The following is a 27147-nucleotide window of genomic DNA, read 5'->3' on the forward strand; positions in this document are numbered from 1 at the left end:
AATTAGGGCTGTCTTCACAAAAAGTTAATAAGGTTTGCTTCAGCAAGTCTCAGATGAAAAAAGCAAGCCCATTATTAAGCCTCCTGGAGCTCCAAATGCAGAGATGAAGCAGAGAGGGAGCAGACCTGGCTGACCTGTACAGACAACAGCAGTCAACAGCCTCTGCAAAGGTCCCGTGGGCTTTCTGGCGTCTTAAACCTAGAGGCAGCTGTATAGCAGACATGTAAAGATCTCTCCAAATTTTCTGCAGCCATGTCCCTTGATAACTACTAGCTGCTGCTTTTCTAACTATGCCTCCTCCTGAGCCCATCTGAGCTCTGAAGCAGAAGCAGAGAGGAAAAGCAAGGAGCCAGTAACTCATGAGTGAAGCAGACTGCAGGACACAGGATTATAGCTAGGAAAAAGTCCTTGTACCTTAAAGGGGGATCAACACCTTGGTTTTAAAGTTGTAAAAAACAAAAGATGTCGTGATAAAGATGAAAATTCTGGCAGAAAGTGCTAACAAGGAAAAGTAAGTAGGAGAGCCGAGACAAAAAGAATATTAGATACAATATTAGGTAAAAGAACAGAAACTCATTAAGTGCTGTGCCTAACTTCAGTGTAAGATTATTTTCCCTTTTCCTAAATCTTTTGAGAAGAATAGTAAATGTATTCATTTGATTATACGTGCATAAATGCTGCTCATGTGTTCATGCTTTTAGGACACATTCAAAAGGTGTATCAAGTCAAGTACAGTGACATATTAAAGCAACTTTTACATCCAGTAAAATTGAAGACCATAGTTCAGACAGGTCTGCACCCTTCCATACAAATACAGTTTTATGGAATTAGTTATAATTTTTTTCTGCTATTAACTCTATCCAGCCTCTGCTATCTCAGAGCCAGACTTTTATTTTCCACAGGCTCTATGTAAATGGTCTCCTAGAAAGAACTTGGTAACATTTCTCAGACTAGCTAAATGTGAAAGTTTTTTGTTTTCTTGGTGTGTGTTTTAAACTTGCTAAGGTGTCATGAGGGGTCCATACAATCCATAGCAATGCCTAAAATGTCTCCTCTTGTCTAATTTTCAAGTGTACTCAAATGACCTCACAAGTATAAATTCTGTTAAAAAGAATAAAAACTTATCCTGATCACCTTTTTTTTATGCAGTAATTTGCCCTATCCTATTGAAACAACATCACTAAGATAGAAGGAACAGGAGAAAACATAACTGGATATAAAATCATGACAATGTTCATGTAGCTCAATATAATCTAAATATTATTCTAATAAGTAAGATATTTCAGGAGTCTAAATACTATGCAGCTACAGTGAGACTCAGTCATCTGTGCAGCAGCACCCTAAGCCAGAGTAACCATTGTATGGTGGTAGTTCAATCTGAAAAAACTGAGTGGATGAGAGACATGAGGTTTGAGAGAAATCAGCCAAGGCTTAAGATGAAACACCCATCTAAGCTGCAATAGCAATACACTTATACATTCATCACTAAAGGACAACAGACATGTTGTTTCTCCTAAGTAAGAAAAAGAATTGATTTATTGCTGGATTTTGATCAAGAGCAAAACTATGAAATTAATTCCAGCAAAAAGTAGTACAAGGTGTATCATTTCAGGGGTTGAGTAGACTATAAGATTACAAAACTACAGTTTTAACCAGACTGGAGCAGTCTTGTGAAAACTTCTGGCACACTTAGGCATGCAATAAAAACACACTGTCTGTGAAAAAAATGTTTAAAGAATACCTACCTTGTCTGTTCTCCTGTGTAATGTTAGTCATACTTCCATCTTCAGCTAAGCCTTGTTCCAAATGTTCTAGTATCTGTAGTAATTTTTTTAAAGTAACCAACATGAGTTTAAACAGCACTATATATTTAAAGCAGATTATCTACAATGGACAGTCTCTGTGTAACCAATTCATGCAGGAATGCATCACCTAGGTACAGTTCAAAATTACTGGTTATTACCATAGCTGGATCAACTGAACAAAGTAAGAAAGTTATAGTACTGTAGGAGGATGTTAGAGTCCAGTTTATGATACTTACAGAACATTACATGTCAGCACACTCTAGGGTCATACACATTTTGTTAAGTAAAACAGGGAACACACTTCACCAGAGAATAAACACTAATGACCACAATGAAAGTCAAACCCAATTTTTTTCAGAGAAGGCCACAGCCTCCTGACTTCTTCACCCTAATATGGGCTTTAGTTTCTTTAGTTCCATGTTTTTGTCTCTAATGAAGTATTCCTTTTAGTCTTACTGCAATTTCCTTCTCAAACTTTGGGGTTTATTGCTTTTTAAAATTTATCATAGATTTTAAATCATGTAAATTGTTGAGTGAATGAAACATTTGGTGTTTTATTAGAAGAGTGGAAATGTATACTTAATGAAGACTGTGCCTGAAGCACTTTTAAAATATGCATGCAAGGCTCCATTTGAAACACAAGTCAACTTTCCTTTCTAATTCCATTACAATTTTCCAAATTAATTTTCCAGTTCCCACAGATGACCAATTTTCCATGTTACAGATGTATAACTTTGGTTGTAGAATGATGCCTGAGATTTTCTTCCAAAATCTATCAGGGCCTGTTGCTGTTTAATCAGCCACTGTGGTTACCCAATGAAGGAAGTACAAGGCACTGCCTCTTCTGGGGACTGAGGGCACTTCCAAATGAAGAGCTTTCAGTTTCTGGCAGTATAAGAAATAATTGTGTTTTCCTAAACCAATGCAGTTCACTTCAAATCAACGCAAGAAGTCCTTGAAAAAGAAGACAGGTAGAAATAATCTGGCCTTGGAAAGTGTGTTGGTGTTTTTTACAGCCAATCAAGATAATCTGTACTTTCAGAAAATCATCTCATACCATCAATTTTAGATATATTAAGCTGGAAGAAATTGCCCTATGAGATACTAAGCACTTTTCACAGACTAGAGTGAAGTTTTGAAGTTAAGTTCATAAATTCAGGTACAAAGAACTTAAGAGCATGGAGAAACACACAATGAATGTAGAACATTTACCACCTGCCAGCTGAGCCAGGCTAATTTTCCTGGTAAGAACTGTTAGGCCATGACAAATACAAGGTCACATGGTTTACTGTACACTTTGGTCAGAGAGCTAGACTGAGCTGCCTCACCTCAGATTTTGAGAGGCTATGGGCAAACACCAGTAGATACTGCAGCTTAGCTGACAGCTGGCAATTTACAAGCTGGCAGTGGCACACCTGCAAGACTGACTCTCAGTCCCACCTTCAAAAGCAGCACAGCCACCTAGAAATCACTCAGAAACCAAAGTGCCACCTTTCAGTGTTAAATACCTAGTGTATAACAAGGCACCTTTGTCAGAAAAAAAATCCCACATTCTTCTCTCCCACAAATCCAAACCACTTTATGATCTACTTTCTGTGGTCTAAAAACCCTGATCTTTCTCTTCCCCTACAAAATACCTAGTGATTTCCTCTCAGATTCAGTAAGGCCCCAAGTTCCTACTCTTCAAATGGTATAAACACAAGGGGTCCTCATCAAGGTGACATGCTGTCTTGTTTAAACAGACAATGAGTTTCTCAGAAAACATCCTCACTAACATAATCAAAAACGGAAGAATTAGATACTAGCATACAATTAGAATATTACATTAGCCATTCTGTGACATTACTTGGGGATATCTAACCATGACCTCAAGCTCAACATCATTAAAACAGAGGTCGGTGATGATTTGAGGCTAATTATTTTATTCCCCAGGTTTATCTCTCTTTTGCCCTTAAGTACAAAAACATCACCTGCATTTCTCCAGTATTTGGGCATTTCTCCATTTTCCAAGAATTGTTTAATAATAACATTAATGATTCTGACAGTTTCTCCATGTAAGTTATTGCATTTAGTCAATATGAAATATTTAGGTGGTAAACTGTTTATTCTAGCAATGTCACGTGACACAGCTCTAACCACCCATGTACTTACTATGAAGAAAAATATGAGTGAACACTCCTACCATTTAATTCATCAGTTTTACATATGACCTGTGCTCTATTTTATTTTGAACACTTACTGTTATGCACACTAATTAGTAGTACTGGCTAGTACTATTTCATTGAGTCTTCTGTATCATTCCCTATCTATTGCCTGTATGTCAGAACTACTAAAATATGCATATCACCATTCAGCCTTTTTTGGTGCTTCTGGATCTGTGGCTTTTTGGCTACTCAAACTGCTACAGGGTCATCATAGTTTCTATGATCTTAGAAAACAGAGTGTCAAGACAAATACCCTGCAGACTGAAGTAGCATATGAAAACCAGAAAACTTATGTCACCTTAGCAGCTAAAAGCTTATAGTAATCAAATCTAAGAGACTGAAAAGTTCACCAATTTGGAAATAAAACAGACATGGAAGGCCAGATTTGGAAGAGTGTGTATGAAAGGGCCAGGGAGGAACACAACTTCAGGAGCTGAAGGAGAGTGGTGTTACTACAGAAGTTGTGACTGATGGCAAATGGCACAAAATATTTTTGACAAGTTTTGCAGAAGTAACACTTGCAGAGGCCTTTTTAGGAATCTGTTAACTCTCTGCTGCTCCACCCACCTGGTAGAAGAGCCCAGTACAGCTCTGGCAGTTGAGAGATCAGGGTTTAAAAGGGAAATACATTACACTAGGAAATGTCTAAATTTCCAGGAGCTCTACCTCAAACATCTAGGGAAGCACAGGTATGTACAAACAAGGAGTTTAGATTTAGTCTGACAGTTGTCCTTTTCACATTTTGGTCTTCAGCTAAGCATTATTAACACTGAAGTGATCGTGCTTTTAAATATTTTTAAATTAATACTTAAAAAGTACAAATCCTTTTATGATTTAAGTTACACGTTTTGTTGCTCTTATTGCCTGACTGTTCAAAGACCATTTATTTCAAGGCAGACTTAGAGATGCAACAACTCATTGAGACAGTTCAGCACTAACTCACAGACAGCAACAATTTCACTGGATTCCTCTCCCAGGCTATAACACCCATTTGGCACTACAGATAATTTCTTTCCCAAATGTTGTTCATATAGAAAAAGATGCAAAATACCTAACCAGATCTTGATTACACACTTGCAGGAATACCGGAAAAGGTAAAAACATTATTGCAGGAAAAAAATATACACAGAAACATATATTCAGAAAAAATTAAAATAAGATTTTTGCACCCAACCTCCAATCCTACTTCAGGTACTAGAGATGTGTAAGTAGAAGAAGACTATAAAGACCAAATAACCAAAATAAATAGTTTCATCTTCAAGTGGAATGGTTAATCTAAAGTTGACAGGTGTCTGTAGAATATATACAGCAAAAAGCAATAAAGAATGTAGCAGATTAAAAACAAGTATTGGATAGGAAAAAACCTCACTGTTACATTAAGGAAGAGAAATTAAATAGAAAGACAAATTTTCTTATGATCAGAATGCACCACCATTAGCCTGGAATAACCTCCCAGGGGATGTGGCCTCAGCACCACAGGCTGGCTCATTAAAAACTACAAAACAACCTTGCATTGCAGAGACAGACTAGGTGAGCTAATAGGCCTTTTCTTTCTTCCTGCTTTTATGACTCCAAGATCATCTCATTTACATAATGATGATTCGTGTGCCCTTCTGTAAATACGGATGACCAAAGATTATTTTTCCACTTTTTAGAATAAGGAGGTAAAACACTAGAGGCTTTTGGTTGAAAGCTCCCCAATTAATTCTGTTATAACCCAAATGGTTCCCAAGTGTCACATACAAATATTAAGACTAATGAGTGTACATCCTTTATGTTATTCTCTTGGTTATGCCATGAGTTTTTTAAGTATTAGAACCATATTATTGAAAATTCCAGTTGAGATGGAGACTGTTAGACAAACAACATCCTATACAAGAATCAAATGTTTTCTAACAGCCAGCCCTGACTTCAGAAGATTAAATTGCCACCAATTTACAAATGTCTTTTAAAAACAGTTATATTTACACCTTTTTCACACTCTTCTTTGCACAGTTATCCTTGAATTGCTCCAAAAACTAAGCTACTTAAATGAATGCAAACAAATGGAAGTAATCTGCAATGAGGTATCTAGAATAACTGATCAGAAATTTTTCCAAGAAGGATGTTTTATTTGTTAGTAGTTATCTGTCTGCTGTACTTTAAAAAGAAGCATCCATAAGCACAGCCAACAGCTTGTCCTAGCTACCACATCCTGGCTCTAGAAAAAGCTGTTAGAACCAAAGGGATATTGTTGTCTTTCTTGCTGCAACTGAACACACCAACACAAGGGAAACCTTGCAAATTCAGACACAGGAAGACAGAGGCAAAGAGGTGACAATCTCTGAACCAACACCAAGTGCAGAGAACAAGAGACTCCTCAGAAGAGCTTGTGGAAGACATGGAGCAGCTTAAAGCAGCTTTCTCCAAGGGTACAAGGGAACACAGAATTTGCAGTGACCCCAGTCACCAGCAATTGATGGACTGAGAACACAGGTTAAGAGACCTGTTCTTTAAGAACTTTGTAACTCTCCTTTACTTCTATTTAATCTTCTCCACCATATTCAGTTTCCCTTATTTATATAATCAGCCTAGTTCACGTTCAAACAAAATCTTGTATTGCAATTTAAAATCTTCCTTGGTACACTGGATATGCTCTAAGGATAGGCACTTACAGAAAAACATCAGAGGCCTCTAGAGCCACCCCAAGGATGTAGATGTCTTGAAGGGTCATGTGAAGGAGTGTGTGTGTGAGGACAGAGTTAATTTCCTTTTATTTCATTCCCCTATTGACCAGCAATCTTTAACCTGCAGAGAATCATGGCTGATCACACTGTAACTGAGATATGGCCATTTCAATCAAGTCTGCCAGAGAGGTGATAGATGCCCTGCTCACCAGTCACTCCCTCCTTCACATGCAGTTTTCTCTCTTTGTTATAAGATTAAGGAACTTAGAAACCAGTTTCGTTTTGGAACCTAGTGGAACCTACTGAGGGTAGACAGTGCAGCACTTAATACCAGACTGCATAAACCCAAGATGTGAAAGACACAATCTTCTGCACACTGAGACAGGCAAATGTTAGTAGAAGCTCCATGAAATCCTGCAATAGAGATCCATGGCATTTCCTAGAAGAACAGAATTACTTCAAATTGAGGACTGTTTATGAAGAGGACTGGAGAGAATAGCTGGCCAGTGATATTAGATGAGAGGTAACAGCAGTTGTCAAGTGCTAAGAAGTACCACTACTTGGCCAAATCAGAACAGTTTCAAAATCAACTCTCTCCAACTTCATAAAAATGCCACTTTCACCTCTTATGACCTAAACCATTCATTTTTCCCCTCATAATAAAAAGAGCTGGGCTTTTTACTGTAAACATTTGGTTTTCCTATATGTTACTGTGCTAGAAGAAAGTTGATTTTATACACCTAATGCCATTACAACTACACAATTGGCAATTATCAAATCCCTTGGCTTCCTTTATCCCACTTACTTTAAGGAGGAAATATAGACAATTTGCAAGGAATACTGAAAATGAAAAGTAATCACATGTGTTTATCTCATTATAGTTTTGAACTTTCAAGTGCCATAAATAATGCAGTAATTCTGCATTTCTTCTACAGTTCAGTTTTACAGTTGTAAAATTCATGGTCACTAGTGCCTTGGACTACTAGGGAAAGATTTCCATGGGGAAAAAAAAAAAAGGACAAATGCTTATGGTTCAGGGTTGTTGGTTTTAGTGGATAAAGTAATTGCTCACAACACCATGACTCCAATTTCAGCACCTACAAATCCCATGTTAGAATTTAGGCCATAATTTTATATTATAGCCTTTGACAAAACAAAACAAAAACCCCAACCAAACTCAGCAGGTTGTATTTATATTCCTAAATGACTGCTGTTTCTAAAACCAGTTATTTGGACTGTTTCTGAAGGATCAAGGTCATAAACAACTGTTTTCAGCAAGCTGGACATGGCTCAGTGAAGGAAAGAAATCTCTCCTATTCACCCTTAAACACATCTGCTTACTGTGCTCCACATCTTGTCTGGCAAAACCATGAAAGCTGTCCTCTGTTCTACTCAATTGAGCCAGACCTACCACAGAGAAGAGAAGGATCTCTCTCAAAATGGAAGAGGCACTTCATTACTTTTAATAGCAGATTTCTTATTTGCATCAAGATGGAGTAAAAAATGTCATAATTGAAAATTAATGTTCTTTACAAGGAAAATAAAAATTATTTCTTAAACATTAAGAAAAGTTAGTGCCTTGAGATGCTGTTACCTTGGTACAGATTATCTTCATACTATGCAGTCTGTCAAGTGATTCCTGAGGATTTCCTAGGTACTGAGGAAGTTCAGCATGCAAAATCCGCATGGAGAAAGGAACCATGGAACCTAGAAACACAAATAATTTTGTTATGTATATTTGCTATAATGATCTGTTTGTGATTTACCTATGTTAAAAACGAATGTCTCACTAGTGCAAAGTCCATTAGCCTTCATGTATTTTTCTTTCCCTGATGACAAATGAGAAAATAGGAAACTTCTTCTCAACTATATCATGTGACATGTTTAAAACATTTTAAATAGACAAACACAAGTAAACCAAAGCAATAAGGAAAGAAGAAGATGCACCTAACTTAAATTTTCAAAAACAAGTTATACTGGGAAATACAATGTTTCATTGAAGATTTCTTAAACTAATTAAAATTAAGGATTAAAAGTATGCTTGTGAAAGAGATACAACCGGGACATGCAAAACCTCCTGGCGTGTTTTTTCATAACTTCGGGTTCATTCAAAACCTCAAAGAATAGGGAATTTTAAGCAGCATTTGGGGAGAAAAAGAATTCATACTAGTTTAATACTACTACTTCTGTTGTTGTTGTTGTTACTATTGTTGTCATCATTAAATCAGTAGTAGTAGTAATAGCATTGCCAAAGACCTCACTGTCTTCGTTTATGGGCATCCTGGCTGACTTCACAGGCAGTTTCAGGAGTTTACTTGAACCCTAATGTGTGCAACACCCTGCTTTCAGGTAACTGCATAATACTGATACACAGAAAACAATATCAAACAAACTAAACTCCACTACTGAAACCAAATCAGAGCTGGCATAATGGGAATATAGGACTTGGAAAATACCATGCCACTGATGCCTTCAAATAATACCCACTTTTACTCTCTTAATTTTGTCTATCCTCTGCTTTAGGTAGCCATTCCAAGGTATCATCATATTTCTAATATTTTAATATGTACATTTGCTATACAAATATTCTAAGGGGATTTCTCTCTCAAGTTACCTCTTGCCTCATCTTTTCTCAAAAACAGAATTCAGGAGCTTTCTAAATAGATTTTTGCACCTGTTCTTAAAGGCTTGTATGTCATAGAGGTAAATGCTATACAAAATGAGTCACTGCCTCTAGACTTTTTTTTAAAGGTTGACAAAATTTTAATCACAAGAGTCACTAATTATGACCTTCACAGTAAGCCACTTACATCTACATAAATTCTCTTTTGCTGATGCTAACTATTCCCGATGGCATCCCTGACTGCTGTGTTCCTGTAATGGATGTAAACAGGAGTTTCATGTATCATCATATGTGGAAAACACATTAAGAAAATAAAACTGCCTTTGAAGTTCTATTAAGAGACATGTAAAAGTTGATTCAACCACTCACAAATGATGTGAAATATTTTATGTACGTATTCTGAATAGTGCCTAGCATGACAGAAGATGCACAGTCAGTGTAGGCAGTGAACAACAAAAAGGAAATTGAAAATAATTTAACAGTAAATTCTGTGCCAAAATACCAGAGAAAAATTGCTTTGCAGACATGCTGCAAACTGCACTGCAAACCTATGTAAGCAAATCTGAACTCTGGCTGGTTCTATCTCTACCTCCCCTCCAATGACCAAGTTGTAATACCTTCACAATCCAACAGTAATTCTGCCAAAAAAAGCAGTGCCTAGAAACAGTTAGTTTGGTACTGCTCTTTTGGAGAAGGTAGTCTTAATGTACTGATGATGCACCTTCAGCTGCACTCAATGGAATTTCTGAGGCAAAGGTAGTAAAGGGGGGGAGAAGTGTTTTAAAAAACTGAAAGAAGCTACATGTTTAGCAACACTTTGGTTAATGACTGCTGCAGCATTGTCAATTCCGAAGTTTGTATGTTTACATCCTTTTGTAAAATACAACAAAAGGTCAATTCAATAAACACTCATACAGAAAACTTTAATTAGTACCAGAATTCAACATACAAGCAGACAGGTATTTAATGGAGCTCAGATGAAACATCCCACATTATCAATTTTTTATAAAACTTACATAATGTTTTCTGATACATTTTTTTTAATTCTGTATTTTGTCAAGTATTGATCTTTTGCATTGCTGAATGAAACCACTCTACTACTAACCAATAATACCCACTAACCAATTTACATCTTCAGAAGTGGTGTCTGAGGATGTCAGAATAATGAATGCGACTCCAGGTCAACTTAGACTCCATAAGAATCTGATTTCTATAATAACTAAATCCTCAGTTGTAACAGGCATTCAGAATTATATTACTTCAAAATTTACTGTATGGATGTATTATTTCTCAACTGCATAGTATTTCCTTCACAGCTTGTGACCAAAAAACACCCCAGTGAGATCCTCAGAACTACATCAAGTGTGGTGACAGATCCCTCAAACAAAACCAGAAGGAAGCTGGCTCAGGGTGTAAGATTAATTAATGTAAAAAATTTTCAAACCAGAATTTGTATTACAATTTCTCACAGGAGGATCTAAAACTCTAGCACCTGTTTCTTCTCTTTTCAAAACTCATGACATAAACAGAAGAAATTTTACTGTAAACATCCAATAAATCCATCCAATCAATGTCTGTTACTTATTGCTTATTAAGCAAGCTACTTAACTTTCTTAAAAATATCAGAAACACTACACTTTCTGTGCTCTTCCTCAGTTTCTTTGTAATCCTTCTGAATAGCAGATTTTTTTTTTTGAGAATGTACAGATCTACATGTGGTCTCATACAAATGTGATAACTGGGGAAAGGATAAGAGGAAAGAAATGCCCTTTGCCAGTCCATGTGAACAGTATTGTGTAATTTCAGATAAAATCAGATGAGCAAATGGCTCATAAAAAACCTGCAGCATTTATTCAAGCCACTCAATCCAAATATAGACCTGCTTATAAATTATAAACTCTTGAGATTATTAGTTAAGTGCACTTTCCCAGATATGTTCCTGTCTACAAATAAACTTCTTTTTAGTTAAATTATATGAGGTATGGGTAATGTATCTAATTCAGTTCCTACAGTAATAGACTGACTTTCTGGTTAAAATAAGGGCCATAAATTTACTTAGATTTGGTAAAATTTTCAATGAGCGCTACTTACATAAGGTGCTAATGCAATTTACATACATTCCTCAAAAAGAAATACATGTCAGTAATAGAAAAATGCATGTAAAGAGATCTGTTCACCAATGTAATTCTGTAACTGATTAACAGCTGTGCTAGGACTGACAAGAGGTGGACTTAAAAAAAGGCAAAAGATTTTCAGAAAACACTGTGATTTTCATTTTACATTGTCTAGTTTAACAATTGGGAAGAAGTTAATGAATTTTGCTGATGACTCAAATACATCAATAATAGCATTAGGAAGGTCTGAAAGACAGGTGGTAAAATTTTGAGTAGAAAATTTAATGAAAAAAAAATAGCAGGGAAAAAAAACCCTATACTTCCCTCAATTAACATACTTATATTGGAGGGAGAAAAAACAAGAAGGTTTGATTGACTGCATGAACATTCAGCTGTAACCAAAATAATACATGTACTTATTAGACTAAAGATTACCTTATCTTTTCTGAAAAGTTTCACCTACTTGCTTTTAGGCCACTTAAAACATGCAGGGAAAGACATATTTAGACATATTTTTTTGTAACAGGTTTAAATTATAAGCAGGCATACATATCTATTCTTCTGGTATCCCACTAGGGACAAGAAAATTTTATATAAGCATTGAATCTATCACAGACTGCCTTCTGCAATTTGAAACTCTGAACAAACCACTCTGAATTAAACCTGCATACCCTATTATATTTCACTTAGTACTGAAGTTAACAGGGCAACATGTCAAGGAAGTATTTAAAACAAATAGCATACCCTGTAATTAAAATGTTTAGTTAGCATAGGAGAATGGATTTTGCTCTCTATTTTAGACTTCTGATTTCTACAGTAATGTCCTCTTACACAGAAAAACTATGCCAGCTAAGCTTAGATAATTTCCACAGAAGGCAATACCTTACAATTACTGCTATATATTGAAATTTTACTTTGAGTTAAACAGGTCTTATTCTAGCTTGACATTTTACAGTTGACTTCTGTTGCTCCTCTTTAGGATTTTCATAATAATATATGAAAAAAATATAATGGAAAATGGTTTAAGATAATTTTCTTAGCAATCACTTTTAAATACACTGGAGATTTTTTCATAGAATGTGATTTTTGATTGTCACTTTCACATGAATTAATATCATTTGTATGTATATATATGTATTACTATCATACAAAAAGTAAAAAACAGTCTGTTGAAAGGAAAATGGATACACTGAAAGTATGGGAACAGATGGAATAAAGAGCAAGATCAGGTAGAATTTCCTAAGACCAGAGATTTCAATTTCTATTTCTCTATGAACAGCTGCACATTTTCATAACTGTCAAAACAAAACATCACCTCATGTCAATCAAATTCAAGCTGCAGTCCTCATCTGCAGCCCTTTTGGAGAAGAGTATTCCTATGACCAGCTATTTTATCTTTGAATTTTCTTGTTGCAAACCAGTAACCAGAAATGCTTTCTAATCTGCCTTCTATAGTTTGTTCAACAAATCTCAAATGCCAAAAAGCATCAGAAGAGCAGATTTTCAACTACTGAAAGAATTTAGTGGTATCTTACAATCATAAAAAACCTCAAACCAAAACAAAATGAACAATTCCTTCCTTCACTGGGTAAAAGAGAAATACACAACATTGAGTTTCTGAAAAATATTCTGCTTTACATATATATATACATAGAGAGATATACATGCTTGCCTTTATATGCACAAACATACTTCTACCAATAGTGTATTCGTATAATTTATAGGATTTTTAAGAGGGATAATGTAGCAAACTTCATATCCTAGATTCATTGACTAGAAATTAAAAGCACACTCAAAAATCCCAATTCAAGAGACCAGTTTCCAAGTTTTTGTTTATTACCTTCAATATAGAGAGATTGAAGATGAGATGGAGACTAAATGCTTGTAACCATTTAAAGAAAATGCATTGAAAATTTTATCTGAAATTACATACTTGCATATACTTTACAATTTAACTGCACATGACCTAAGAACAGAAACTCTGAATCATGATCTGATTTTAAAAAGTTTCAAAAATACCTTTTAAGTAATTTGGAGTTACTTGCATTGAAGAAAGGAAAACATAGGATAAAGAATGTAGGAAAAGTCTACAAAAATTTCCCTGCAGCAAAGATATCACCCTGAATCTTACCTACTGATAAGGTAGAATTTAGAAATTAGTTACTTGCTCATAGTATTAAGAAATCCTGTGTGAAGCTGGCACTGTCTATAATGAGACTATATAGCCTTGGGAGAGAATGCACAACTAAGAATTTTAGCAGTACTCTACCCCTTTAGATTATATCTATATTTCTTAACTACAATATCTGTATTATTTCAGAAAAAATTCTTTTTCCCTGTCGAGTAGCCTGAATAACAAAGTGGAATCATAACATTCGAGTGGTATTTATTCAAGCTGTATTAGCTGATTTTACTGTAGACAGTAGCTCTGAAGCAACAGAATAGTGAATTTAAAGAGGCAGAAGAGAGGTACACAATCATGAAAACAAAATAATGGGTAACCCGTGGCACTAGAAGTTTTAATACACTTTTAACTGCCAACACAAGCTTGAATGAAGAACTCTCCTGAGCAACTGTCAAGACTGCATCAGTTGACATGGGAGTGTTAACTTAAGGCAGTACTTGTGGTAACATATGAGAAAAAAAACAGAACCACGTGTAACAGTGGAGTATTTTTTTCAGCTTTCCTGCAAAATTTATTAACAAAGAGGATCCCTCTCTAAGACATCATTTCTTTAGCCTGTGCATTTCTTACCTTCGTTTTTACATTGGTTACTTCCTTTTGTTTCTCTACCTACCACAATATTTTATTATTAATCCTTTTATTATTATTAAACTTTTTTCCCCAAACCACTTCACATTCTGCCACAGTTATCCCACTAACAAATCTGATGAGGGTGAAAAAAAGGATGATTTATCGCATCATCAGACCCCATATATTAAAAAAGGGAAGTTTCAGTCACCCTGCCTCCTACTAGCATAGACAAGTAGAAGAAAAAAAGGAAGGAAGACAGCAAACTCAAAATGGCCAAACACCACTGTAGAGGCATCACATAAAGGGGAAAATTTCCCCAATCCAGGTCTGTCCTTATTTATGGCACAGGATTACATTCAAGCTTCAGGGAGACCTTGCAACTCATACTGAGTCCTCTGAACTACACACGGTCCAGACACCTGTAAAATGCCTTTTGTGGGTATTAGAGAAATAATTTGGATAAGTGTTTTCATAGCTAACACAGTATCTCTGTATCAACAGACATAAAACAAATTTCTCACTAGAAATTTTGCTAGTTTTTAAGCTTACAAAATGTAGTAGCAATTATTACAGTTCACTTTAGACATCAGTGCTGAAAACTTGCTTACAACATGGGTTAGTGTGACAGTTCTAGACCATGTATAATTCCTTTAGAATGACTGGAATTTCAAAACTGAATAAAAGAAACAAATTAAGACCACTGCCTGAGTAACTAAGGACACATTAAAAATGACATCACACACTCATTTTTTCCTATCAATTTTTTTTCCATTATTTCTGATAAAAATTCTAAATACAGTGGATATTAGTAATGTCATAAAAGTATCAGTAGTGAAAAGTGCTAAAGAAGTTGTGATATCTAGACTCACGCTACGTTGTACAGATAGGAAAAAATTATTTATATATTATTTATATATTATTTATGTTATTTTTTAAAACTATCACTGTCCATCCAGAAGTGCCATCCTATTGCAGGACACATTAGTCCCAACATTGCCACACTTTGCAAAACCTTGTGTTGTGTTGGTATTGAAACTGGAGCTCAAGGGAAGGAATGCACTATGAAGTAAATTTCTAGTTAATGCCATGTTCCTTATTTAGGCCCTTCCCACCAGAGAATAGAAGAGTGATTTAATTTCGAGGAATACAGATGATGCTGCATCATCACAAAGAACATGAAAAAGGGAAAGGGAAAGAAACCTCACCCCATGTTACATAAGCCTCTGGTCAGGGGAACAGAAGTTCAATTTTTAAATAGTAAACTATAGCATAGTTGGTTTTTTTTTTCCCCTTTGCAACACAAAATAAACTATTCACAAGTTTTGTAGCTTTAGAAGACTGATTTTGGTAGCATTAACTTTTCTGGAACTTTCTGCTATATTAACCAGAAATAAGACCAAATTACCTCATAGAAGAATGAAACAGCTCTTTAATGTTCTGTTTTAATTGTTGGCTCTCAAAGATTCAGAAACAGACTGGCATTAACAATGGAAAGGCTGTCTCAGGTTAGGCAAGCTATCACATGAGAGTTGATTATATATCACAAGGAACACAGACACAAATGGTATGAATAGAAGTGGGTGAGACTGTGTAAATATAAAGTTAAAATCCTTAAAAAAAATTCCTGAAATCCATCTGTCATGAGAACAATAACAAAAGTTCAGCCTTATATATCCCACATAATACAATGAAGATGTACAGGAAGCCATCTGAAACAGGGTTCCTGACCTAAGGACCTACCTATTATGAAAGAAAAAAATTACATGCAAAAATAGGACTTCTAATGCCTTTACGCAGATGTATTTAACAATAAATAAATTTATAACTAAAAAATTTTAAGTTCTTACTAGAAAATGAGAGCAGGTTGTTCTCTGTTCCTCATCAATCAGGAATGATCTATGAGTGCCTTAACCAACCCCACTGGCCAATACAAGGATTCTGGTAGAATCAACATCCTAATAGGCTGCACTCCTACAGGCAATGCAGATTACAGAGCCCACAGAAACCTGGAAAGGAAGATTCCAGAAGGACCAGGTCTCACAGCCATGATAAAGACATTAATATTGGGAACAATGCACATCATGGCTGCAAATACCATACAAAATATGAGAAGGAAATGGAGATTAGCAGCACTGTTGAAAGGGAAACAGCTTTAAGCAAGTTTCAGAGGGAAATAAAAAGGATATATGTTGGCCATGTTAAGTTAAATTAATAGAAAAACATCTTTTACTTTTCATACAGTTACTCGTAACTTAAATTCTTTGAGATAGATTTCTCAGAGATTAATGGATGCAGGGCTATTCTCACTGCTGTAAATTTCGAACTTTCCCTACTTCATGTACAAAACCCAGAAAACTTCCTCATGTACTACATTTTTTAGTATGAATATATTGAATACAAAGGAATTATGCAAAGTATTATCTGTATTACAATTAATGGGTACATTATTTATATCTGTACTCTCTATTTTTAAATTGACTTTTAAGTGCTTATTCCATTTATATACCATGAATCAAAATTAAAACGTTGAATTAAGCCCTTTCTTTTATGCTTATTACACCACAAAATGATACACAAAATTGCCAAATAGCAGTGGATTGTGTATTCATACTAATAGAGTTCAACCAAAATACAGGAATGATTTATTGGTATTTTATTATTTAAATTAGCTGGTTAACAATGCATGTATATTAAATTTCTTTATCCATAATCCAGCATAGCATAGTTTAACGCTAGATGAAAAAGAACTGCTTGTTTTCTCCTACATCCCTGCAAAAGGCATTTCTCTCTCCTCAAAACTATATAAGGAATGTTTGATAACTGTTCCCACATCATCATCTTGTTGGATGTATAGGAGATATCTACAACTAACAGGTCAGCTCCATTCAACCTTGATCCTATTTTCCTTATAAATGATCAGAGTATGGTCCCAGTTGGCATGTTCAATTGTTAAAAATTAACTGAGCCATGCAATTATGAAATAGATTATCTTCCTTAAGCTCACCATTTTTTATCATCAATATCCTCATAACTTGTATGGAATAGCCACAGTGGTTGAGAGATTGTTCTAGGATGCAAAGCTCAGTCACAAGACAGGTGATTGCAACACCTGTCCAGAACTGCTGCTCCCTGCATCATCTGTGGCACAAGCACTCAAGTGCCTCAAATTCTGACATGACCTGCAAGGATTTTTCTTAGATGAAATAGCTTATTTTTAACATTGAAAGAGATGTGATACATACATATGCCTGTGGAAAACTACTACTGCTGCAGCATCATGTGTGCAGCCACCCTAAGAACACCAGATCCAAAAGGCTGTCCCACCTGATGACCAGGACCTCTTTCACTCTTCCAACTGACACAGTTCCTTCCCAGTGGATTGCCTGTGATTACCTGATGGAAGATGAGTAATGCTGCAGGGAGTTGTTCTAGGAAGGCAACACTGGCCTTGCTGGGTTGCAACTGATCTTTTGCATCACTAAGCAAAATAATCTGCAAAAAATCATGAACTTTCTGACACCAACTTTCCTTCCTCAAAATCTTCTATCTTTCTAGGTTACCCCATCAAGACTACCAGCATCATATGTAAAATGGACTGCAATTTTTCAGAGAGTTGCACTGCCTGTAACAACTGCTTTTTACAAATGTTTTATTACACACTGTGGTTCAAATACAAAAGCCAAAGAACATTAAGAACACTCAACAGTGTACTTGCATTAGAGAGAAATTATTTTCTAAATAACAGATATAGAAAAAATAAAATCCAAAATAGCCTGAACAGGAGGAAAATTGCACTTAAAAATAGCGATTTTTCAAACCCAGACTTCTGGAGAACTAAAGAATCTGGAGTAGTTGAACTATGTGGTTAACCTGTGGGCTATTTGGAGCAGTGGGAAGTAGTGCATTTGTAACTTGAGACCAACTGCTTAGAAAGAATTGAAACTGTTGTTGTTTTTGTTCTTTTCAATAAAGAGATACATAGTAAATCTCTGATTTTTCACTTACTTTCAATTATTTAGCTAATAATATTACATTTAATCATGTTTCAATTAAGGAGAATTCTTAACTTAGTTTTACCTTTAGTTTTTGTTTGTTTTGTTTTTTTTTTAAATCCTAGAAACAAGGAAATAGCACCTACAGTAGCATATGGGCATGCAAGGGTTAAAGATAGTATAGTGACACTACCTGGATGACCTGAAGAGGAAAAAGCTTATAGAGACTGTTTCCACAAACTCTCTGATCATCTTTCAAGCCTGTTTTTGGGTAAAATGAACTACTCAAGGTTGGTAGTTTTTAATTTCAGTATCACAGAACTAAAATAGTACATTTACTTGTTAAAAACATTCCCCTGCAGCAGCATCATGGAATACACTGCCTACCTATATTGCTCTGTTACTTCTTATTGCTAGCTCCATAATGCTAGCAGAACTTTAATATACTAATCAATCATGTTCTTCTGGGCAAAGAAACAAACCAAAACCAACATAATCCAAAGCTCTCCAATGCTTTAGGCTTAAAGACCTTCTGAATCCAGCTAATATTTTATAAAGACTGGTAAAAACAGAAAAAAATGAAAGCATTTAATGAAATCAAGTGTTTTACCTTTACGTCCAGGGTATACGTTAGGGTAATATTCATAATAAAGATCAGGCTGGTCTAAATTTCCAAATGGTTCAAATTCCATTTCTGCATTTTGGAACAGATTCAGTTTTACCAGCAGTGCTAGTCTCACAAACCACAGCTAAAAATTAATACATATAAAAAAAAGGAAAGACAAGGTCTGTTATTAGCTTCAATCAAAAGCCACATCCAATACAATTTCAACTTTTTCTGATGAAAGCTGAGTAAAGAATTTCTCTATTACTGAAAAGAATCAGGATTTATATTTATCTGCTCTTTTACAGAGCACTTTTTATCAAATCATTAAAACAAAACTCAGAGGACCAATGTTTGTTTGTAAAGGTACTAAGATTTTTAAGATGAAGTTTAAAAAGTAACCTGCTTCAAAATTAGAATACGTCTCTGAAATGAACTGGCATGTACAAATTATCAATCTGGTATTTTAACTGCTTTTCTAACTTTATGATATTCTTAAAAATGTCTTGGTGAAACTCCACGAGCTTTATAATCACTGGGGTCAAAAACATGAGTTCTCATCTGGTCACATCTGAATCACTTGCAGTATTTTATTAATTTGGATTCTTATCTTCTTAAGCAACATGAAATACATTTTTAACATGCGGAATCTTACTATCAAGTTCACAATCTAGATAGTTCCATGAACTTTAACAGAGTGAGTCTTTCAAAACAGCAAAACATATTCCATTTTACTAGTGTAAAAACCTTTAAAAACATGGAATTGAGATTGGATTTTCTTTAAAAAACAGTTTGTCTTAAATGAAGGCCTACTTTACATAAACAAACAGAAAAAGTGACTTGCTAAAATACTTAAATAACCTCAGTTTCTATGTTACAATGAGGAAAAGGCGTTTGATCATGTTAAAAAAAGCAACTATGAATATTGTTGGGGAAAAAAGTGACAAGGGCATAGATTTAAACATACCTGTAAAGAATCTGTTGTATGGCTAGCAGGTAATCCACTTTTTTTATAGCCTTGACCATGTGCAGTTAGAAGCCGCCCACACAAGTCAACTGCTGCTCTCCAGTTTTTACTGCTCTGGGAAGAAGAACAGATTAAGTAGCAAAATCATAAAGTCCCTAAAATACACAATTGCTGATTTTGCCTGCAGCAGTAACATGAACCCATCAGTAATAATGACCAGGTCAGGAGAGCTGGTCAGTGAGAAGCAGAATGTAATTTGTCAAAGCTGCACGTCTAATTAGGCAAAAAGGGAAAACAAGGATTAATATCACCAGATCACTAAAATAAAATAATATACAATACCATACATAATTCTAAACTTAAAACGATATAATGTTTGATCATATAAATATACTATAACATTCACAACTTTGGGAGAAAAATGTGTTATCAATAATATCCAGGTTATGCTACAATCATAGAGTATTCAGTGCTCATTCTTGTCTCACTGACTTCAGTATCTCAGATTATAACCCCAGTACAGTTCACTTAATGAAAAGAAACTTCTAGCATTGTCCAGAATACAAAATTCCTATCAATCAAAAACAAAGAACAAGGAAGAATACAATGCATAAATGATAAATTCAGAACATTAAGAACTGTTTCACCTCTAAAACAAACATCTGGATTTCCACTGCATGACTAATTTCAAAATACTCTTAAATTAGTTTTTTTATTCATAAAACAAAAACATCCCTTGTTAGACAAATCGATCTGTAGTCTCGCACTGTTAATCAGTTTTTCAACAGAAATACCCCAATAATGTTTCTGCCTTATATAGTCTAATGCAACAAACCAAAAACTTAAAGCACAGTTTAATGCTTCACAGGTTTTAAACTATCATAAATTTTCTATTATACACAGCAGTTTTAAAAGAGACATATACTCAGCAGGTCATTCTAAAGTATATATATGTTATTCTTGAAAGTAATATGTTTTCAAATAGTTTCTTAATACATAGAAAAATATTACTGTAATAGAAAATAATGATGTTGTCTGATTAAATGTAAAGGAATAAAATACATTTCCATTGGTGCTTGAAAAGTTCAGATACTAATCTTGAATTGGTATTTTATTAATTTCCTTCCAATGTTCTAGAAAATGTGTTGATACAGCAGTCACATTGAAAAACCAGTAGTAACAACTGAAGAGTTTCCCAACTTTCTGGCCCCCATTCTGCAGCCACAGAGGCTGCAATCAGGCCACTACAGAGATCACCATGCACTAACCATGCACTGACTCTCAGCATTGTCAAATGCCAGATAAAGTTGAGCTCCACTGGAAATGCAAAAGTTGGTTGACAGCAAGACCATGAAACAGCATGGCAGACTGAGCCATCTACACTGTTATGAAAGAGCAGGAATTGATAATGCATTATAACATCCTTTAATATCTACCTCTATTAACTTTGAAAAGCAGAGGTATACTGACATGGATTGCCTGAAATTCATTGCTCTTCTGGAGAGACAAACTAAGTTCTTACAATACTTAGAACAGGAGCAAACACAGACTCTAAAACTGCTAAACTTTTCTTCCCAAATGAGAGCTAGGATCAAAAAATAGTAATGGATCATTTATGACCAACTTAGTTGCTACAATCTTTTAAATTTTATTTCAGGCAGGGACAAAAAAATACCTTATCGAACAAGACAGTCAAGAGAACCAAGTCTGACAATTGTTGTGAAAACAGTCCTTGCTGGAAAATGAAACATAATATTTGCAATGATTTCAAAATTAGAGCTGCCCCCTAGTCATGGAGTATAATTCTCTGTGGAAGCTTATGAGAAGGCTGCTGGCAGTACAACTTAATTTGACATTAACTGGACACATTATTGTCCCAGGCAAATTGTACCAGACTTAAGAGTTGTCAGTCTACCAGAAATCTTAATCCATTTCAAACATCCCTTAAAACCTTGCAGGTCACTTTTGTGCTTCCTATGGTCTCCAACCACACAGTTCTAAAAATCCAGGTTCCTTATATCTGAATTTTGTTTGTAAGTTTTAAGTAGAGACCCAAAGCAAATATGGTTACTACAACTTCAGAAACAGCATAAAAAATACTGAAGAACATTCTCGAAAACAAAAATATTCTGTGATAATCAGAATATAGTTGTCTAACTGTAATTGTGTGAAAATACATATTTCTCTAAGAAAAAATACTGTCAGCCAAATATTATTGCTAAACAGTTCACTAACACAGCAACAGCCTGGAAGAAAAGAACTCTACATGATGTTAATATCATCTTTCCACTCCCTGCAAAAGTATGGACCTGTTGTTCTCTTAATGAAAGGCACCAGCTTGCATGGGTTTTGTACTTTTTAAACACTATTAGACTAGATGTTGATCTAGTGAAATGATATACATAACCAAAAAACCAAACCATCTCAGTACTGACTGCTGTACACACATCAAAACTAGGCCAAGTAGATCAGCCACCCAACAGACAGTGCATCATTCCTTACAGAACTTCTCTGTTCTTCAAAAAAACACAGAAATCCTGGAGGAGGTTTACATACAGACTGGAAACTGCATAGTAAAACAGATTTCAAATGTAATTCTTCTGTTAAGCAAAGAGAGGCATGCAAACTGGCAATCTACAGAAAATGTGTTCAATGATGAAAAGGGAACTCCTCTGATACACAGAGATAATCTATAACATTGTTCAGTTTCTCAGGAAAACCACTGAAATTTTATCCAATAAAAATGTTGCTTCTTAGTACAGAAACGCAACCTCTTCACAAAAGCATACACTTTACAATTTGTGCTACTCCCACCTTCTCTCAAAACAGCTATAAAAATGTAGGAAAATGCTCACTGATTTAGAAACAAAAGAGCAATATCCTCCCCTATTTTTAAGGACAATTTCTAACTTATTAAAGTGAATATGTATGCTATACCACCGTATCCTGATGCGTTATATTTGAAAATATAAGCAAAAGCACAATATTACTCATGTGCAAAAGTAACAGTATACAACTTTTTAAAAATAGACTCAAAGGGAGTCATTAACTCTACATGCAGTACCATTAAAGTGATTAAAATGTCCTCCTCCACTAGATATGACATGCTTCTCTCCTATAAATTACATTGGTAGAGCACTTATACATCAATTAAGAAAATGTAGCTAGTAACCCTTTCTTGGTCGATGAAGAAGAAGCTTGAAGAAATAATTCCATATTTAGAGGAAACACATTTATAGTGGCAAGATACAGCAACCTTTTTTTAAGTATGACAACTACAAAAGACTGAATTTTACTCTTGCTGCAGGCACCTTACAACTGAATACATCAGAAGCACTTCTGGTAAGCAGGACTGTGCTATTTGTTCAAATGAGGGTAAAAAATTGGTCTAAAATATGGAATAACAAGAACTAACATAATTGCAGCTTGCACGTTGCATTTGCTACTGTAAAACAAAGCAACACTGTTACAAGATCTTGCTTACATTTATTTGCTCTAGATGTAAATACATGTTCCTATGCCAGATTCATAAAAGTTTTTAGAAACTGAAAACCCAGATTTTCTGTTTTCAGTTAAAAAAAATACAAAAACTTATCCAGTACAGATGTATAATTCTATTTACAAGTTATTATACAATTATTTTGCAGAACTGCTCCAGGAGCCCCATATGTCTTTAAAGCTCTAAAGTTGTAAAACTAATTCACCTACACCCTCTCTACACCATTTTGCTACCAGTAAAGCATTTCCAATTCACTGTTGCCCATCCCACAGAAGAAACTGAAAACATGAAAGTACAGTTGGTTCAATAAACCACCTTTGGCATACTGGCAAAAATCTCATTCAAATAATTTAGAGATCAAATTGATGCTGAACAATTTTGTTAGCAAAGTTTAACAACTTCTGTTCTGCTTCTAGTGAAAAACTGTTTATCTTAGACATGATGCTACTGTTGATGATTTCATCAGAAAAGGCGCACCTTTGGAAGTTAGCAATTTCTTGATAAATTTTGTTTTTTGACAATTAGTTGTACTTGAGGAAACTTTAGCAGACTGCACTGACACTCCCAAAAGGACATCAGTCTTCAACATTCTTTGCTGCAAGCATCAACTGCATTTTACCCACAAAAGCACTTTTACTTAAATGTTTCTTACTTTTACAGGAATGTGAGAAGGTACTATTTGAAAATGCACACTAGAAACAGTCCAATATAAAGTATTCCTTTGTGGCCCTGGTTAAAAGAGGTGGTATCATTTCATTTGTAGATGTAACTTAGGAGGTGGAACTTTAAATATGTAAGGACCGCATCACTACATGGGGATCAGATGATTTGCAGTATCAGAACAATAGCAAAGGTAAAACACAAGGCAAGTCACGTAATTTACAATGTCATGTGCTGTGATGTGCATGTGATAACAAGAAGACATTAGCTTCAACTGGGAGACAGTCTGAGAAGAGCTCCAAAGATGATTATGAAGGCATCCATGATGAGATGACTAGAGAAAGGTTATTTTTCTCCTTTAAAAAGGAAATCTTGAGAAGTGAAAATGAAATGCCATGGCTGTCTACTCATACAAAGTAGCAGGGGAGAAGAAGCAAATATTAAGGAAAAGAAAAATTACTTTAAAAGCAACCTAAGACCAAAACACTTAAAATTATTGTAAACAACTTCAGCTTTGATTAGGAAAAAGACTTTGAGGGAGGACTGATTAGAATGCTTCTGATTAACAACCAAAGCAATGAACTTGTGGAATAGCCTTTGAAAGTAGAAGGAGTGTATCTGTATTTATTAAAACAGCCAAATAAGCTAACAGAATTAATCGCATGGTAGAATAGAGAATCTTCAGAATTGCCACTGAAGACTGCTGTGGTTTGATGATTTGGTATACTGGTGAGCATATTTTTCCACCCACACAGGATTAAAACAGCAACCAGACACTAAACAAGCAGTTTCCTCTGAAGCAGACAGGTTTAGAATACTGATTTTATTTTTTTCCATTTTTTTTTTTCTTTTGTTCCCATAATACAATGGAGATTCCCAAGATCATCTGAGAATTTTATCCTAACAAAATTCTTCACAACAGGACTAAACATTCACTTTTGGTTTCAGCTGTCACTAGTGTCTTTCTACAGCATGTGATAATTGTTGGGACTTTTAGATGGAAACCCATGTAGATTTAGCTTGTGATCAGGGACTCCCTTATTAGGTCTGTATTGACTTGAGAATTCAGACAAAAACTCACATGTAAACATGCAAATAACAGGTATCAGTCCAAAGGTGAAATTTATCCTAATTCTAAGCATTTCTCCTCTGCACTGAAGACACATTCAAAATACACTCCTCTAAGTTGCTGCAAAGGATTGAATTGGGTGACAAAAAATTTAATGTGTAGTACAAAAGGATACCAAATAAACAGCAAAGGAAAAAAATCTTTATAGAAACTGCACAACAATATTGCCAATACTCACCAGTTTTTAACTAGATTTTAATATAAATATTGCCTGTAAGTTGTCCTTTCCATTAAAAGATTTATTCACTGAACATATTTGGTCAGGAATTCACTCAAAGTAAAAGTCGTGACTAGAAACAGAGTACTTGTTATATATGTCATTCTGGCCTATTATGTATGTAAAAAGCATGTATCTTTTTAGTTAATATCATTTAGCACAGGATTTTAATGTTTTTAAGTCTTAAATCCCTTTATAGTCAATCTGAAATAAATTTTCCACATTTAGACTTTAAGAAGAAATGCAATGTTTACAAGGAAACAAAAAGAGACCAACTAATTCTCACCATAAAAAGACGTGAGTCCTACAAATGAAACTGAGAAAGTTATTTTGAGTACTCAAACCCAACCAACAGCTAATGACTGAAAGCCTTGAAAACCAAAGAACTTCTACCCAAATGGTTTCTATTTTATAAAAAAACCCCACCCTTCTAAATAAGGCAAGTTCTTTTTCAAAAAAAAAAGAAAAAAAAACAAAACCAAAAAAACATAAGTAACATAAGTAACCATAAGTGCCAAAAGCAACAAAAAATCCTGTGGCTGCAGACAGCCAACTAGCTTTACTGCCTTGGGCCTAAAAGCTTTAGCACTACTCTTCTGAAGTTTAAGAGCACGCTCAAAGCACAAACAGTATCAGCAGCAGCACTGTAATTAAGGTACAAGATAGTCTGCAGCACAGAACAGCTTGCATAGACACTGCTACTAGGCTACACAGAAAAGCATTTCCCACACATCAAAAATTCTCTTCTGGAAGATGGAAAGTAAATGTGAAAAAAAGCTTCTCCTACTTCAGACACTGATGGGCAGAATACTTTATCATAAGATTTTTTTTTCCCCTTTCAAGTTAAGCAAAACATTGAGATAAACAGAAAAGCATGTGTCTAGGATGGAGATCACAATCTGTTTTTTCATGTTTAGTTTCTAAAATTACCTCTGAATTCCCTAAAGAGTGCTTGCTGAGAACTCCTAAGAGATCTTAGTGTGACAAAAAAAGTCATGTGTTTTGGAACTTTATGTGTAAAATCACACGATTAAATTAGAAGATGTTAAATACTAAATGCAGCCTATCCTGATAATTCCTCACTATTTTTCCTCAGTAATTTTTCATCAATTTTTTAAAAAATAAAATAAGTCCAAAACATCTTGTTATGTCATCAGATTTAGTAAGGCTCAGTCATGCAATAGTAATGAATTTTATACACAAACATAATGGTTAAAGGAACAAGGCAAGGTTTACAATGCTGCTAGACATAACTATTTTCATTATTAACATTATTGAAAGGATTAAGCTAAGCTTTCCTCTGAAAGTAATTTGCTTTATTTTTCTGCACTGAAGTAAAAAATTAGGCAGGTGCAATTATCATAACAGTTTGGATTGCCATTTACAACTTCTATGTTTTTTTGCAAAACACTCAGGTGAAAACATAAACAGGTATTTACATTATACATATGTATACATATGTATATTTACATATACAGGTAAACAAAAACATTCTTAAAATCAGTTTTGCAACCATTTGTATTACATAAAATCTCACAGTCACTTAAAATAATGCTTTGTATTTTTTGCATGTAAAAATTGTTTACTATGTGATTTAAACCCAAATAGTTAAACCCCAGTGTCATTTCCATTAAAGATTATTGTAGTTTGGTTAGTACTATAGAAGGATCAGGAATAGACTAATACACAAATTCTTTTTTCCCCAGTTCCTCCTCAGTCAGTAGCTCCCAATCCTCTTGGAATACAATATTAAATACATATTATATGATGATTGTTACTTACAATTAGCTGTTTCAAGCCTACAAATGACTGCTCTACAGAGTTGGCATTTAAGACTTGTCTCTTCACTGCAGCCTGCTCCCCCAAGAAGCGAAGCATTAGGTCTTTTACTGCATCTCCCTTGGAGTTCAAG

General features: G+C 34.9%; 2 protein-coding genes across 3 annotated transcripts in view; one reads left to right on the plus strand and one right to left on the minus strand.

Annotated features, from left to right (window-relative positions):
- The window catches only part of EIPR1 (EARP complex and GARP complex interacting protein 1), a 242999-nt gene that overhangs the window by 135822 nt on the left and 80030 nt on the right, over positions 1-27147 (plus strand). The gene's annotated exons all lie outside the window — the stretch shown is intronic.
- Positions 1-27147, minus strand: part of TRAPPC12 (trafficking protein particle complex subunit 12) — a 48958-nt gene that overhangs the window by 16618 nt on the left and 5193 nt on the right. For both annotated transcript variants that reach the window (XM_079297498.1, XM_079297499.1), the window contains exons 3-7: positions 27018-27134; positions 19731-19844; positions 18770-18908; positions 8270-8382; positions 1746-1818 (exon numbers count right to left, since the gene is read on the minus strand). In XM_079297498.1, coding sequence (XP_079153624.1) covers positions 1746-1818; positions 8270-8382; positions 18770-18908; positions 19731-19844; positions 27018-27134 — 556 coding nt within the window. The remainder of the gene's footprint in view (positions 1-1745; positions 1819-8269; positions 8383-18769; positions 18909-19730; positions 19845-27017; positions 27135-27147) is intronic.

Source organism: Erithacus rubecula, assembly GCF_903797595.1.
Source record: "Erithacus rubecula genome assembly, chromosome: 2".
Lineage (NCBI taxonomy): Eukaryota > Metazoa > Chordata > Aves > Passeriformes > Muscicapidae > Erithacus > Erithacus rubecula.